General features: G+C 47.2%; 1 protein-coding gene across 4 annotated transcripts in view; it reads left to right on the top strand.

The window, feature by feature from the left end:
* The window catches only part of LOC145350763 (1-phosphatidylinositol 4,5-bisphosphate phosphodiesterase beta-4-like), a 451,544-nt gene that overhangs the window by 324,745 nt on the left and 109,026 nt on the right, over window positions 1-17,773 (top strand). For all 4 annotated transcript variants that reach the window (XM_080200036.1, XM_080200037.1, XM_080200034.1 and 1 more), the window contains 5 exons: window positions 1,144-1,179; window positions 7,959-8,100; window positions 11,353-11,437; window positions 15,070-15,194; window positions 16,062-16,113. In XM_080200036.1, coding sequence (XP_080056162.1) covers window positions 1,144-1,179; window positions 7,959-8,100; window positions 11,353-11,437; window positions 15,070-15,194; window positions 16,062-16,113 — 440 coding nt within the window. The remainder of the gene's footprint in view (window positions 1-1,143; window positions 1,180-7,958; window positions 8,101-11,352; window positions 11,438-15,069; window positions 15,195-16,061; window positions 16,114-17,773) is intronic.

Here is a 17,773-nt window from a genome sequence, read left to right as displayed (position 1 = left end):
CATGCCGTATGCCTTCTTGACTACCTTCTCCACCTGATTGCCACTGTCAGTGACCTGTGTACCTGTACACCCAGATCCCTCTGCCTATGAATACTCTTAAGAATAATCTTAAGAATTAAGAATAATCTCACGGGAAGATAATTATTAATATTTGAAGTAAAAACTGTGGCTGAGATTCTCCCATCTCACCTGCTGCAGCGGGCAAGACATAAAATTTGGTGGACCATTCAGTGGTGCGTTGAGGCTCAAGTGGGAATTTCCAGTCTTGGGGACACACGCAGGCAGACAATCCCATCCTATGTGTGAAATTTTCCAGTCCCACATGATAGTTTTCCAGTGAGGGAGGAGACCTGTCATTGGCTGCCAGCGGAATTTTCCAGTCCCGCCAACATCCATGGCCACTTGTGCTGCTCACAGACCACACGTCTGGGAATCATAGAATCCCTCCAGTGCAAAAGGAGGCCATTTGACCCATCTGCAGCAACCACAATCCCACCCAGGCCCTATCCCCGTAACCCCACATATTTACCCTAGCCAATCCCACTGACACTAAGGTTAATTCCGCAATCAATCTAACCCGAATGTCTTTTGCACTGTGGGAGGAAATGGGAGGAAACCCACGCAGACACAAAGAGAATGTGCAGACTCCACACAGAGAGTGACCCGAGGCTGGAATTGAACCTGGGTCCCTGGCACTGTGAAGGCAGCAGTGCTAACCACTGCGCCACTATTTGTACTATTTGTAGAGAGTCTGCAGAAGGATCTAGATAGGCTGGGCGAATGGGCCAGGAAATGGCAAATGGAATTTAATGTTGGCAAGTGTGAGGTGGTCCACTTTGGTAGGAAAAATGGTAGGAAGGACTATTACTTACGGGGCGAAAAACTGCAGCAGGCGAATTCTCTGCCCGTTGAAGTGGTGGATGCTGCCTCGCTAAATATTTTTAAGACGCAGGTTGATGGGTTTTTGATAGGAGAGGGGATTAAGGGTTATGGGGAGAGGGTGGGAAAGTGGAACTGAGCAGCGACAGATCAGCCATGATCTTATTAAATGGCGGGGCAGGCTCGAAGGGCTGGATGGCCTACTCCTGCTCCTATTTCTTATGTTCTTATGTTCTTATGTTCTTACTGTGCCTTTCTCTGTAGGTAATCGAGGAAGCGGATCAGGAGAATAATAAAAAGGTGAGGTCTCCTTCGCCAGCATTGTGAAAGTTTGGCATTGGCTTCAAAAAAAAGGACCACATTCTCTGTAATAATAATTTTTTTTGCTGTACATCAGAAGTAGACAGATATCATCGCTGATTAATTGTTTATGTTCTCATCAATTCTGTCCTGCCTGTCCTCACCACACCTTTGGTAACACAGCTACTGCCTGCTTCCAGAAGTTCAGTACTTTGTGTGATGTTCTATCTGCTTCATACCTGCCAAGACACGTAATCAGTCAGCGTTGTTTAAAGTTTTAAAATGTATTTATTAGCGTCACAAGTAGGCACACATTAACACTGCAATGAAGTTACTGTGAAAATCCCCCAGTCACCACACTCTGGCGCCTGTTCGGGTGCACTGAGGGAGGATTTAGCACGGCCCACACACCAGCACATCTTTCGGACTGTGGGGGACAATCTGGAGCATCCGGAGGAAACCCACACAGACACGGGGAGAATGTGCAGGCTCCACACGGACAGTGACCCAAGTCGGGAGTCAAACCCGGGTCCCTGGTGCTGTGAGGATTGTGTGTGTGTGTGTGTGTGTGTGTGTGTGTGTGTTTGTGTGTGTGTGTGTGTGTGTGTGTGTGTGTGTGTGTGTGTGTGTGTGTGTGTGTGTGTGTGTGTATGTGTGTGTGTGCGTGTGTTAGTTATTCATAGAAGGGAAGCATTTATTGCCCACCCCTAATTGTCCTTCAGATGGTGGTACTGAGTTACTTTCTTGAATCGTTGCAGTCCCTGTGGTGTAGGTACACCCATCATGCTGTTAGGGAGGGAGTTCTATGTTTTTGACCCAGTGACTGCGAAGAAGCGCTGATATATTTCCAAGTCAGAGTGGTGAGTGCTGCCCCCCAACCCCACCCATGGCCTCATCGTGGGGCCCCCCCTCCCCCCCGTCTATCTGCGAGCCAGCCCCAAACCCACCCGCATCCTGACCCGCCCCAACACCCATCAGCCCCGCCAGCCTGTCCCGATCAACGGCCTCCCTCCAGCTGCGTCTGGATCCCAATGCAGGGTGGCAGCGGGACTCCCCACCCCCGCCTCCTTGGCCCTCGTCCCCAATAGGCTCCACCCCCTTGGCACTGCCCCATGCCCATTGGGCACAGGCTTTTTGTCCCTTGGGCAATGCCATGGGGCACAGCTTGGCACTGCCAGGGTGTACCATTCCCCGTTGCCTGACCCCCCCCCCGGGAAGCCCTGATTGCGCACCCCCATCCCCTCCCGCCTTCAGTCCCGCAGGGGTCAGGCCACTAGTTCCCCAAAAAAATGGCGGGGGGCTAGTCTGAACCCCACTGGAGTGAAACACTCCTGGCGGGGTGGGAGAGGCTAGCGGACTCGGAGAATTCAGTTCCGGGCCCGCTAATAGCATTTAAATAGCATGTAAAAATACCATCTAACTGCTAGGCCCACGCCCCAGCCGATTTCCGATACTACGCAGACGCTGCAGAAGGCCTGGGAGACACGAGCGAGGCGCAAACGCTGGCGGGAATCCCGCAAACCGGCCCACACGCAATTCTCCCAACCCGCCACACTGAACATCAGCGCAGTGGGATGGGAGAATCACCCCCTTCATGTCAATTGATAATGTATACAATATGATATAAAATACGTCCGTATGTCCTAGCAGCAGGGCATATATTTTGTGTCCTGCCCCAGCTATTATAAATCCTTGTTCCGCCAGAATTGCTGTAATTTAAATTGCAGTCAGCCAAAACAGAGCTCCTTAAAACATATCGTGACTCATATCATCTGAGGCACATATGATTCTCTTTTCAGCTAAACCACACGCTGCATCTTTAGACTGACCGCTGAATCTGCTGTTTGTTGCAGGCATCTGGCTAATTTTCCTTCCAGTGTTTATGTTGCTATTAGTCTGACGATCAATGCACCATTGCTTGCCAAGAGGGTAGTTAGTGGCTCTTCCTCGCCTTGCACCAGTGTAAGTACGTCACACAGCCTTGGATGAAAGGCAGGAGGACCTCAGCTGATTATTCTAATTTTCTCTCTTTCGCTCTCCCTCCCTGTGGAGACGTGATTGGTGTTGTACTCACGAGCCCCTCTGTCACAATAAAGCTAAGATTAGTAACCCGCCATGTGGGAGGGTTTCCTCTGTCCCATATTTCCAGCAGAACAGCATAAGCTCATTCTTTAAACAAGCGTGCCAACAGACCTGAGTGCAAGTAAATATACGTTTGTACAGAGCAGCGAATGAGAGGATTAAATGAACCCAGTCCTGCAGCAATTACTTGCAAGCACCTCGCCACACACTTCCCTTCCCCTTTCACCGGGAGGGCAAAAACAAAACACTCAAAAACTGAGGACGGGTCCAACTAAGGTGGCCACAAAAGAAATAGAGACACTGAACATACAAACCAGCAGCAGGAGTGTAGGCCATTCGGCCCCTCGAGCCTGCCCCGCCATCCAATAAGATCATGGCTGATCTATTTGTAATCTCATCCCCACACTGTTGCCCACCAAAAACCTTTCACCCACTTGTGGTGGCACAGTGGTTGGCGCTGCTGCCTCACAGCGCCAGAGACCCGGGTTCCATTCCTCTGCACGTTCTCTCCGTGTCTGCGTGGGTTTCCTCCGGGTGCCCCAGTTTCCTCCGAAAGATGTACTGGTGAGGTGCATGGGCCGTGCTAAATTCTCCCTCACTGTACCCAAACAGGCTCCAGAGTGTGGCGACTAGGGGATTTTCGTTGCAGTGTTAATGTCAGCCTACTTGTGATACTAATAAATAAACTTTAAACTTATCAAGAATCTATCCATCTCTGCCTTAAAAGTATTCAAAGACGCTACTTCCACTGCCTTTGAGCAAGAGAGTTCCAGAAACTCCCCGCCTTTTGAGAAAAAAAGTCACTCCAAGGTCGGATTCGAACCTGGGTCATAGGATCCCTACAGTGCGGAAGGAGGCCATTCAGCCCATCGAGTCTGCATCAGTACGCTGACAGAATGTCTGACCCAGGCACTCCTCCCACATTTGTGGTGTGTAACCTCACACACCGTAGCTAACCCATCTAACCAACACATATTGGGGCAATTTAGCATGGTGGACCCACCTAACCCGCACTTCTTTGGAGTGTGGGAGGAAACTGGAGCACCCGGAGGAAACCCACGCAGACACGGGGAGAAGGTGCAAACTCCACACAGACAGTGACCTGAGGCTGGAATCGAACACGGGTCCCTGTGAGGCAGCAGTGCCAGAGAAAGAAAGATTGAATGGGCACTTGAGACAAATCACCAACAGATTAATAATAGAAGTACAAATAAAATAGATATATAATCAGTATATTGAACTGGGGCTTTTTTGTAATGGTTATTTATGGGCTAGGGCAATACTTCTTGCTTGATTGCCTTTTGAGGAGGTGTGATTGATGATCTGGTGCGTAGGAAATGTAGAATCCCTGGTACTAAATGTACACTCCTCAAATGAAGTGGAGTTTTGGTTGATCAGAACACGTTCCCACTAAATGTCACATCGAATAATATCATTCTTTGACAGAATTTTTGCCCCTTGGAGATTTCACTTGTGTTTAATCGCTCCCTTTGACATCTGAATAGATTGGGCAGAGTTGATGCCGGAGAAACATACACAGTTTCCGCAGGGAGAAAACGATACTTAAAAGGAGAGTGGCCCGTTGTTTAAGATTTTGTCCTCGAGTGATCCATAATCATTGCGATATGAGATAATAGGCTGCATTTTCCAGCTGCATTCGCTCCAGAACTGAAAAATCCCACCCGAGATCAACAGACCTCTGCACGGCCCTCCTGCCCTCGGTGATTCCCGTGGTGGGTGGGACGGGAAACCCCCCCCTCCCCAATATATTTGATAAAATCAAACACCCTTTCTTGGTATGCATTCGGCTAAAATGTTCATTTGTCTTAAAACAAACTGCTATTGCAACCGTGAGGTATACAACTCTACTTATATCCGTGCCCATTGTTTCAGCTGTAGAAGGTTAACCAGACAATGCACGGTGAATACTCAAATCTTATAAGCTTTTATTTCCTGCTAGCAAGGAGACTAGACATGAAGTTTTACCGGCACGCCTGCCCCAATTCCAGAGGCAGACGAGGTTCAGAGAACGACATTCTCCATTGGCCTCCGGCGGGATCATACAAATCTTGAGTGGATGTGCCGGTAAAATTCCGCCCAGTGAATTTCACTGTGGTATTCTGTCAATTCATACAGATAATTAGCAGTTATAGTTAATTACAGCAAATGAGAAATGAGCAACTTTCCCATCCTTCATTTGCATACATAGTCCGCCAATCATAGCATAGCTTTTATCCTTTCTTATCCAATGGAAAATCATCTCCTTCATAGGCGTAATGTGTCAACATATCTTGTTTTTTGGTATTTGTCATGGTAACTTGTCTTTGTTTGATCCTGTGGCCAAGACTTGGAAGCAGTGTTTATGAAACTGACACAAGGTTAGATTAGTCTCTTGCCCTGATTGCGCGAGCGCTGGCCTCACTGAAGGCCTTGTTCGGCTAATAAACATTTTCCATTACTTGTCAGCGTTGTTTGCCATAACTTAATTTCCACAATTGTTGCAACTAATCATCCCCTACCAGCATCTGCAGTTTTTAACTGCTTTTAACTAGAGTTTCACAAATTCCAGCAACTCCATGGTATTTTGTTTGAAGTGAGCGTCCTTAGTCTTGCAGAACAAAGTGAATTAAATATTTGGCTATAGCTGGAATTATAACTTAAGTTCCACGCAGTCAAGATTTAAATGCAACATATTCTTACTGAGCGTACACAACCTGTTTTATAGAGCCTTTAATGTAATTAAACAGGCCAGTAGCTTCACAGGAGCAGTATGTAACAATAGAGTAGAGGCGGTGGCCTGGGTAAGATACTCTTCCAGAGAGTCGGTGCAGACTCGATGGGCCAACTGGCCTCCTACTATCCTGTAGGGATTCGATGGATTCTTCTAATTGGAGGAGCAAACAGCTCATTGAGGGCTATGGGACTGGAGGGAGTTACAACGAGAGAGGTCTGAAAACTAGGATGTAAATTTTAAAATTAAACAAAAATTCAAGTGTGATTGATTCTCATGAATATGAATACTTCTGTATAAAAAAATTAGCAATAGATTTCCACTTGCTAGGGGGAGATATTTGGGCACTGTGCGTGATTGGTCGCAAATAGGACTTAAGATTATAGAATCCCTACAATTCAGAAGGAGGCCATTCGGCCCATTGAACCTGCAAAGACAACAACGCAGGCTCCATCCCAGTAACCCCGTACATTTACCCCATTAATCCCCAAGATACTGAGGGGGAGTTTAGCATGGCCAATCAACCTACACATCCTTGGACTGTGGGAGGAAACTGGAGCACCTGGAGGAAACCCACACAGACGGTGACCCCCAGGCTGGGATTGAACCCTGGTCCCTGGCGCTGTGAGGCAGCGGTGCTAACCACTGTGCTGCCCTACTTACGAGCTAACTTTGTGACCTTGTACTTCTTCCCCCACATGTGCCCTCAAACCGATTTGCACGTCGGTCAATGTAACATCAACTGCGAATCAGCTCAGGGACATTTAACCAAACAAATTGTTTCGGAAAAAGAAAATTCCTTGCCGTATTTAGGAGTGGTAACTTGTAGTTCGATTGATGCAGTTGAAAATGAGTTTGTCACAAGTAAAAGCGTTCCTTAATCCGAGTGACTGATCCGTCAACTGAGAAAGCTGATTTTGAATAACTGAAAATGACCCGAAGTGAAACACTGCACAGACCATTTGCTAGTGGTGCTGGTATAGAGGCAGCTTCGAAGGAACAGATCCAAAAAATCATAGAACAGTGCAGAAGGAGGCCATTCGGCCCATCACTTCTGCACTGACAACAAGTCCACCCCAGACACTACGCCCACAACCTCATACATCTACCCCATTAATCCTTCTAATCTACGTATCCTGGCACACTAAGGGCCAATCAACCTAACCCGCACATCTTTGGGACTACAGAAGGAAACTGGAGGAAGCCCACGCAGACACGGGGAGAATGTGCAAACGCCAGACAGACAATAACCCAAGCTGGGAATCGAACCCAGTTCTCTGGAGCTGTGAGGCAGCAGTGCTAACCACGGCACCACTGTGCTGCCCAAAATGTACTCAAAAGCTTTTAAAATGTGCCAAACAGCACCCTTGCACCTCCGAAAAGAAGTACCTTAATTTTTAACAGCTGCTTTGAAGTCCTGAAGCGGGCACAAACTGTGGAAACCCCCAGCAGTGATTGGCCAAAGCAATGACTGGCATCACCAATCTTGTGAACCAGATAGGGAACAGATTGTTTTTTCAGATGGGCGCAGAGTGTCACGGGGCTTCAGTTTATGCTGGACATCAGGGCTGGAATTTTTCCAGCAGGATTCTCCGGCCCCGCTGCAATGAATGGAGGTTTTTGGCCGTGTGTCAAATTCTCCCGTCCTGGCTTGCAACAGCGGCAGGCTGTGAACGGCCGGAGATTTCCATCCCAGTTGTGCTTGGAATCCAAAACCTTCTGCGCTGCTCTTGGCCAATTTCAGGCAAATTGCATTGATGGACAGAATATCAGTCACCCTTGGAAAAGTCCAGACCACTATGTCAATGGCACTGCATTTAAGAAACATTTTTGAACATCTTAACAGTATGTGTGTATATGGAAATTTCAGCAGTTGGCAGTTCCTTGTGTGTATATTTATGCCTTGAAGTATTAATTTCTCTGATATATTACACAATCGATGCTCAAAATATTCTTCTTTTCGCAGGGGACAATAACAATCGAGGATGAACAAGCTTGGGTATCATCCTATACGTATGTTGGTGCCACCACCAATATCCATCCATACCTATCTGCCATGGTCAACTATGCCCAACCTGTGAAGTTTCAAGGCTTTCAGGTAGCAGAAGGTACACAATTTTTGTTAAAAGTTCTGATTAGCAAACAATGCGTGCTTCATCTGCGGAAGAGTACTCTTCAGTTCTGAAAGTGGCATGATTTCACCCTTGCGATTAGAATGCCAAATAATGTTTTTTTTGTTCTTCTTTGCTCTTTGTTGTTCTAAACATTCAGGCTCAATATTCAATCTCGAGTTTTCCCCCGCGTGTCCAGAGGTGCATCGCTTTACAAGATGCATACTGTTTAAGTTTATGTATTAGTGCCACAAGTAGGCTTACGTTAACACTGCAATGAAATTATTGTGAAAATCCCCTAGTTGCCACATTCCGGCTCCAGTTCGGGTATACTGAGGAAGAATTTAGCATGGTCAGTGCACGTAACCAGCACGGCTTTTGGACTGTGGGAGGAAACCGGACCACCGGAGGAAACCCATGCAGACACAAGGTGGACATACAATCTCTGCACGGACAGTGACCTGAGGCTGGGAATCGAACCCGAGTCTCTGGCACTGTGAGGCAGCAGTGCTAACCAGTGTGCCACTAACTTGTTCAAGCCAAAAAAGAAAATGCTGGAAAATCTCAGCAGGTCTGGCAGTATCTGTAAGGAGAGAAAAGAGCCGACGTTTCGAATCCAGATGACCCTTTGTCGACTTCTTCAGGAGTTGCCCGAGAAAGGAAGAAGTGAATGTATTTTTTAGAGCGGCAGCTATTATGGAGAATGAAATATATATGTCTGTCTGCCTGTCTGGCTGTCGCTCTCTCTCAGGGAGCAACAAGGGTTCGATGTGAGCCAGAAGAAAAGTGACAGAGCGTGAAGAAAAGGGCACACGTCCTTTCTCTGTCTGACCCCAAAAATCTCTCTCTCTCTCCATCCCTCTGTCCTAGTTTGACTTTTCTTCTCTCCATGAAGTTCACAGCAGGAGGGAGATGCAGAGGCCTGACTCAGAACAGCCATAACTCAGCACTAGGCTGCAGCAGCAAGAAACCACCATGTCACTATAAGTTAGCTTCTCAGTCATTCAGGAAGCATTCGAGATGAGAAAATTCACTTTCCAACCATTCTTGAATTTCCCCCTTTCCTTACCTTTTCTCCCCCTTTTGCTTCTCCTTTCCCCCTTTTGCTCCATTTTACCTCTCTCCCACCCATCTTCCCCCTCTCCTCCCCTCATCTTCATCTGTCACAGTTTACCCTCTGATTTCAGCTTCTCTGCCCTTTGGCCATTCACACCTTCTATTCTCTCTATGGGCTGCCATTAGCAGCCTTTCCCCTGGTTTCCGTGGCTATGACTCATTTTTCATTCCCTCCCCCTGCAGTATAAATATCTCCCACTTTCTATGCCTTTTAGCTTTGACAAAGGGTCATCTGGACTCGAAACGTCAGCTCTTTTCTGATCTCACAGATGCTGCCAGACCTGCTGAGATTTTCCAGCATTTTTTCTTTAGGTTTCAGATTCCAGCATCTGCAGTAATTTGCTTTTATTAACGTGGACAAGTTGGGCTGTAGGGCCTGTTTCTGTGCTATATATCTCTCTGACTCTATGATCCTGGGCTTGATCTGATGGTTAGATCATAGAATCCCTACAATGCAGAAGGAGACCATTTGGCCCATCAAGCCTGTACTGACAACAATCCCACTCAGGTCCTATCCTGGTAACCCAATGTACTTACCCTGCTAATTTCCCTGATACTAAGGGGCAATTTAGCATTGCCAATCCACCTAACTCCATATCCTTGGACTGTGGGAGGAAACCAGAGCACCTGGAGGAAACACACACAGACACGGGGAGAACATGCAAACTCCATATGGACAGTGACCCGAGGCCGGAATTGAACCCGGGTCCCTGGCGCAGTGAGGCAGCAGTACTAACCACTGTGTCGCTGTGCCACCACTTTGATTTGATTTGAATTCAATAAAAAATCCGGAACTTAGTATCTACTGATGACCATGAAACCATGGTCGATTGTTGGAAAAACCCATCTGGTTCACTAAAGTCCTTTAGGGAAGGAAATCTGCCGTCCTTACCTGGTTTGGCCTAGATGTGACTCCAGACTCCAGCAATTGTGGTTGACTCGTAGAATCCCTGCAGTGCAGGAGGAGGCCATTTGGCCCATCGAGTCTGCACCGACCACAATCCCAACCTGGCCCTATCCCGGTAACCCCATGTATTTACACTGCTAATCCCCCTGACACTTAAGGAGCAGTTTAGCACGGCCAGTCTATCTAACCAGCACATCCATGGAGGAAACCGGAGCACCCACAGGAAACCCATGCAGACGCGAGGAGAAAGTGCGGACTCCACCCAAACAGTGACCCGAGGCTGGAATCGAACCTGGGTCCCTGACACTGTGAGGCAGCAGTCCTAACCACTATGCCACCCTGCTGCCTTTCTCAAGAGGATTGAGATCGCTCCCAGTTTCGCTGTGAGGTACGCTCACCACTTGATGGCAACAAAGGCTGCAGTTTGTTTCCTCTGTGCCGCATTCCACACACATCTCAGTTTTAATCTTTCCATTTATTTCAGCATTTTTAACTCTTGGCTTCCTCCCTCTGGGTTTTTCACACGCACGCCTGCCCTTCCCCCCTCAAGGAGCAGTTACGAAAAGTAGGCAAAAATACCATCCTGCTTTTTGAAGTAATCTCTGAACTAATCCCGTTTGCTAAATAATTACAGAAGCCAGAGAACGTGCAGGAATACATCTGCTGTCCATTATCAGCAGCAAGTCCCCTTCTTACTCTGCCTGTATGTTTTTCCCTCCTAATCTCTCCACGCTCCGAGTACTGCAGCCTTTTGCTGCATAGCAGACTGTGCTTGACGTACATTTTGCTGTATTAATAAATGACCGTTACATTTGCAACCACGCAATCCTCCGCCACACCGTTCACAGCAACGTGGCTTTGGACGTAAATGTTTTCCAAATACGCAGCCGGAATGTTTTATCGAACGAGCTGGAACGTTTATCACCTGCAGTGGGCAAGTGAGACCCCCACCCCACACTCCCGCAAAGTGCCTGTGTGACAAACCGTTGTTTGCTCAGACACTGCTGCTGTAGCACCACCCCCACCACCCCTCCCCAGGGAATTCAGGGCTCAGTGGTCCATTGCAAATATTGAGTGTCTGAGTGCAAGAAGGGGGAATGGTGTTAACTTGAGCTGCAGCACAGCCCCTGGTCAGAGGAAGCAGCCATGCCTGTGTTTTCTAGCTGTTGTCCCGGGTCTATCCGCTTGCTAACCGAGCTTTTTTTCATGAATTTTTGTTTCCTCAGAACGAAATATCCACTACAACATGTCTTCGTTCAATGAATCGGTTGGTCTCGGGTATCTGAAGACCCACGCGATCGAGTTTGTCAAGTATCCTTTTGTGACGATTTTAAGGAGCGTTGGGAATAGTTAGTGCCAAACCATCTCAGTGGCTCAGAGATCGTAGAATCCCTACAGAGCAGAAGAAGGCCATTCTGCCCATCGAGTCTGCACTGACCACAATCCCACCCAGACCCTATCTCTGTAATCCCCACATATTCACCCTGTTAGTCCCCCTGTCGGTTTAGCATGGCCTGTCAACCTAACCCGCACATCTTTGGACTGTGAGAGGAAGCCCACACAGACACAAGGAGAATGAGCAAACTGCACACAGACAATGACCCAAGGCCAGAACTGAACTCCCTCGCGCTGATCTGATCTGCCTGAGTTTACACTGAACCTCCTTTGCCAGTGCTATGTTTGATATCCCTTGAAGCTTGGCACCATCTAATATGAAGCAGCCCATTGCTTTATTGGCACCCCATTCACAAACATTAACTCTCTCCATCACCAGCACACAGTGGCAACGGCGTGTGTCATCCACACGATGCACTGCAGCAACGCCAGGTTCCTTCAACAGTGCCTTCCAAATCCACAACCTCTACCATCTGGAAAGACAAGGGTAGCAGGTACATGGGAACACTGCAGGTACATGGGAATCCCGGAACTCCCTCCCTATCAGCACTGTGTGTGGAGCCTACACCACATGGACTGCTGCGGTTCAAGAAGGCCACCTTCCACCACCACCTTCTCAGAGGGCAATTAAGGATGGATAATAATCGCTGGCCTAGCCCTTGAATAAATTAAAAAAACCTCCCCAGGTGAGATATCTGATCCTGAAGAAATTGAGAAGATTGCCCAACAACCTTCTAAATGCGGGAATAATGCATACAACCTTGCCTAAGACCGTAAGACATAGGAGCAGAATTAGGCCACTCAGCCCATCGAGTCTGCCCCGCCATTCAATCATGGCTGATATTTTTCTCATCCCCATTCTCCTGCCTTTTCCCCACAACCCCTGATCCCCTTGTTGGTCAAGAATCTATCTATCTGGCCAATGTTTATCCAACATTCAGCGTCACAAAATGCATTATCCGTTCATTATCACATTGCGGATCATGGAAGTTCGTGTGCCCAAGTTGACTGCTGCGTTTCTAACCTTAGAGCAGAGATGCCCCATTCAAAAAGTGCGCCCATGATTATAACAGTCTGGGACACGCATTAGTCATGAAAGGAATTTCATACATTCGAGTCTTTCTTGACAATACCACATAGAAGATCATTCATATTTACACCAACCAAGTTTTGAAGTCTTACTAATTATATTGCTGTGGTTTAACGGCAATTGCATTACTAAACAGGTGTTAGCCCACCTATAAATGGGGATAGCTGGGACACTGGGCATTGGAATCGTGTTGGTTGTAAACTAAGTCTAAGTTTTTTTTATTGTTACAAGTAGGCTTACATTAACACTGCAATGAAGTTACTATTAAAATCTCCCAGTGGCCACACTCCGGTGGCTGTTCGGGTACACTGAGGGAGAACTTAGCACCTAACCAGCACGTCTTTTGGACTGTGGGAGGAAACCAGAGCGCCTGGAAGAAACCCACGCAGACACAGGGAGACTCCCCACAGACAGTGACCCAAACCGGGTATCGAACCTGCATCCTTGGGGCTGTGAGGCAACAGTGCTAACCACTGTCCCCACACAATTCCCACGGCCAATCCACCTAACCTACACGTCATTGGACACGAAGGGACAAATTAACATGACCAATCCACCTAACCCGCACATCTTTGGTACGTGGGAGGAAATCGGAATGTACATATTTCAGCACATAGGGTGTAATGTCTTAATTTTTTTATCTGATGATAACTGTCCTACAATTTGCTGCAGCTTTCACATTAGTTGTAATGGAAAATTCTGATTCACTTAATTTGATTTGATTTATTATTGTCTCATGTATTGGGATATAGTGAAAAGTATTGTTTCTTGCCTGCTGTACAGGCAAGATAGGGAAGAAGGAAAGGGGAGGGTGCAGTATGTAGTGTTGTAGTTACAGATAAGGTGTAGACAAAGATCAGTGAAATCCATTCAAAAGTCTGATAGCAGCAGGAAAGAAGCTGCTCTTCAGTCGGTTGGTAAATGATCCAGACTTTTGTATCTTTTCTCGATGAAAGAAGGTGGAAGAAAGTATGTCCGGGGTATGTGGGGCCCCATTCACACTTTTCAGGAACCCGGTTACAACATTGATCAGAGAATCTCTAGCGCAGAAGGAGGCCATTTGGCCCATCGAGCCTGTGCAGACAACAATCCCATCCAGGTCCTATCCCCGTAACCCCACATATTTAGCCTCCTAATCCCCGTCACACTAAGGGGCGATTTAGCATGGCCTACCAACCTAACCCGCACATCTTTGAACTGTGGGAGGAAACTGGAGCACCCGGAGGAAACCCACGCAGACACGGGGAGAATGTGCAAACTCTGCACAGACAGTTACCTAAGGCTGGAATTGAACCCATGTCCCTAACGCTGTGAAGGCAGCAGCACTAACTACAGTGCCGTCCTTGAGGAGAACTTACTGCAATGACTTTTCACCCAAGTTTCTCAGTGCAGCCATTAGATGCCTTTAACCAATGGGAAAAATTAACTGATGTTGCAACTTTGATCCTTTTGAAGGAAGTCATGTTGCAGCTTTATAGAATCTTAGTTAGGCCACACACTTGGAATATAGTGTTCAATTCTGTCGCCACACTACCAGAAGGATGTGGAGGCTTTGGAGAGGGTGCAGAAAAGATTTACCAGGATGTCACCTGGTATGGAGGGCATTAGCTACGAGGAGAGGTAGGAGAAATGTGGTTTGTTTTCACTAGAACAACAGAGGTTGAGGGGCGACCTGATAGAAGTCTGCAAGATTATGAGGGGCATGGACAGAGTGGATAGTCAGAAGCTATTTCCCAGGGTGGAAGAGTCAATTACTAGGGGACACAGGTTTAAAGTGCGAGGAGCAAGGTTTAAACGAGATGTACGAGGCAGATTTTTTTACAGAGAGTAGTGGGTGCCTGGAACTCGTTGCTGGAGGAGATAGTGGAAGCGGATACAGTAGTGACTTTTACAAGGGTGTCTTGACAAGTACATGAATGGGATGAGAATAGAGGGATATGGTCCCCGGAAGGGTAGGGAGTTTTTAGTTCAATCGGACAATATGGTCGGTGCAGCCTTGGAGGGCTGAAGGGCCTGTCCCCGTGCTATAATTTTCTTTGCTCTTTGAAGTGATAGTTGGTAGGGATTTTCCAGTACCCAGTGGCATGTTTTCCAGCAGCAGAGGTGACCCACCATTGGCCGTCAGTGGGATCTTCCAGTCCCGCCGATGCCAATGGCCATGTGCACTGCTCGCCAGCCAGGGAACCCACTACAGTGGGGGGGGGGGGGGTGGAAGGGCAGGGCCTGGAAAATCCTGCCAGTGGAAAGGACTGGAAAATCCCACCGATGGGAAGGGCTGGAAAACCTCTCCCTTAAGTAATGACTGGAACAACACTCTTGCAACAAAGTAGGGATGGGAAATGGTAACTGAAGCGGTTTTGCAAAATGAGAGGAATAAATAATAACGGCAATATTGAAAGGCAAGTGTGTAGATGCGTGCAGCTGCAGCTGTTTTTGGTTCATTTTCCTTAATGAGCAGTTATAACAAGCGACAAATGAGTCGAATTTACCCCAAGGGAGGCCGAGTGGATTCCAGTAATTACATGCCTCAGATCTTCTGGAACGCTGGCTGCCAGATGGTCTCTCTGAACTTCCAGACCCCAGGTATGGAGCATTGTCCATTCGGCCAGACTCACCCCCGTGCAGGAATTGAGAAGCTGCACTCAAACAGATGCCCTGGATGAATCTCAATCACTTTTGCCAGTAGCATTTCTGTCGGCAGACATATGGCACCAAGTAGAATTGTCTACGCAACCATGAAGCCATGCACAATTGCACAGTGAAGCTACGGTTCTGCGCGGGTTGGAAATTGCAGAATTTTTTATCGAACGGGGTCACTGTTTTATCCGACTGAATTTGGATTCAGAGCTTCACGTAGGCAAAACTTAGGAACAGAGAATCCCTGCAGAGCAGAAAGGAGGCCATTTGGCCCATCAGGCCTGCACCGACTCTCCAAAATAGAATCCCTACGGTGCAGAAGGAGGCCATTCGGCCCATCAAGCCTGCACCGACAACAATCCCACCCCCGGCCCCTATCCCACAACCCTACATATTTACCCTGACACTAGGGTCAGTTGAGCATGGCCAATCAACCTAACCCGCACTTCTTTCGGACTGTGGGAGGAAACTCACGCAGACACGGGAAGAACATGCAAACTTCACGCCGACAGTGACCCCAAGGCCGGAATTGAACCTGGGTCTCTGGCTGACCGCTGTACCGCACCTTACTCAGCTCTCCTCCCCCGCCCCATTTTAAAGCAGGCTGATGAATACCTTGCATTAGGTTAGCAGGATAGAAAGTTAAATATCTGTTGGTTTTTTTTTAATCGTGAAATTAATTGAATTGTGAGTTACAAAATCAATGCAACAGTTTTTCTTTAAAATGGCCACTAATTTCCCTTGGGTATCTGAGTATTGACACCTGTCCCATCTAACTGATCTAATTCTGTGACCTTTTATATTGTTTGACAGACTTAGCCATGCAGCTGAATCAGGGGAAGTTTGAGTACAATGGATCATGCGGGTAAGTAACGTATCGCTTCTGCTAAAATGATAATGCGGTTAAACTAAAACAGATCTAAGTATCTGCATTTTGGAAGTTTATGCTTGTCCTTAAACATTTCTCGAGTTTAGATGAGCAACTCCCTTGAAGTATGGAAAGAAACCTCACAACACTAGGTTAAAGTCCAGCAGGTTTATTTGGAATCGCGAGCTTTCGGAGCGCTGCTCCTTCATCAGGTGAATGGGTCACTGTCTGTGCGGAATCTGCATGTTCTGCCCAGGTCCATTCACCTGATGAAGGAGCAGTGCTCCGAAAGCTCGTGATTCCAAATAAACCTATTAGACTTTGACCTGGTGTTGTGAGGCTTCTCACTGTGCCCACCCAAGTCTTGACTCCAGTATCTCCACATCATTCCTCAAGGTAAGTAGGGTCTCTCTAGACCTCCAAGTTCAGTCTGTATGGTGTTAATATTGGTCAGTTGGGTAAAAATCGATTGCATCATTCATATTCACACTGCAGTTGCTGTTTCAATAATTGTATGTTCGAAAACAAAAAAAATGCTCTTCAATTTGAGCTGCATCACACAGGTAATCTTCCAAATACTTCACTAAACAGGCCAGATTTTACTGAGTTCAGCATCTTACTGAGCTTAGAAATGGATGGTCAGATGAATGCTTCAAGATTCAAGCTCCTAGCGGCACAGTGGTTAGCACTGCTGCTTCACAATGCCAGGGACCGGGGTTCAATTCCAGGCTTGGGTCACTGTCAGTGTGGAGTTTGCACGTTCGCCCCATGTCTGTGTGGGTTTCCTCTCGGGTACTCCGATTTCCTCCCACAGTCCAAAGATGTGTGGGTTAGGTTGATTCTGCTACGCTAAATTGCCACTTAGTCACAGGGGGATTAGCAGAGTAAATGAGGTTTACAGGAATAGGGCCTGGGTGGGATTGTGGTCGGAACAGATTCGATGGGCCAAATGGCCTCCTCCTGTACTGTGGGGATTCTATGAATGAGGTGTAACTGAAGTTTTAATGGCTCACTAAGTCATAACTACTCCCACACAACCTCTTTGGCCTGGAAAGCAAATTTTATGTTTGAGGAATGTCAAATTTTCTACATTGTGGTAAAAAGTCCAGAAACCCTAAATTTAAAAAATCAGCTTTTCGTAAGTTTTTATATGTTATTTCTACTTCCACATTATTCTTGTGTGTATGTCCCAACCTTTATTCAATCTTCTGTAAAATCTAAAGGAAGTGAATGATAATCATGTCCCTGCTTTGGTGAAAATTCTTCAATGTGATTGTCTAAAGATCTCCTAGACTTGGTGTTGGAACGGGCTGCACAGTGGTTAGCACTGCTGCCTCACAGCACCAGGGATCCCGGTTCAATTCCGGCCTCGGGTCACTGTCTGTGTGGAGTTTGCACATTCTCCCCATATCTGCGTGAGTTTCCTCCGAGTGCTACGTTTACCTTCCACAGTCCAAAGATCTGTAAGTTAGGTAGATTGGCCATGCTAATTCCTTCATTAGTGTCCAAAGATGTGCAGGTTAGGTGGATTGGCCATGCTGAATTGCCCCTTAGTGTCCAAAGATATGTAGGTTTGGCGGATTAGCCATGGTTAATGGGGGAATTATGGGGATAGGGTAGAGATGATGTGGAGATGCCGGCGTTGGACTGGGGTAAA

This window comes from Carcharhinus amblyrhynchos, chromosome 12 (assembly GCF_965287045.1).
Source record: "Carcharhinus amblyrhynchos chromosome 12, sCarAmb.v2.hapA, whole genome shotgun sequence".
Taxonomy (NCBI): Eukaryota; Metazoa; Chordata; class Chondrichthyes; order Carcharhiniformes; family Carcharhinidae; genus Carcharhinus; species Carcharhinus amblyrhynchos.
This window is presented reverse-complemented; position numbering and strand designations above follow the sequence as displayed.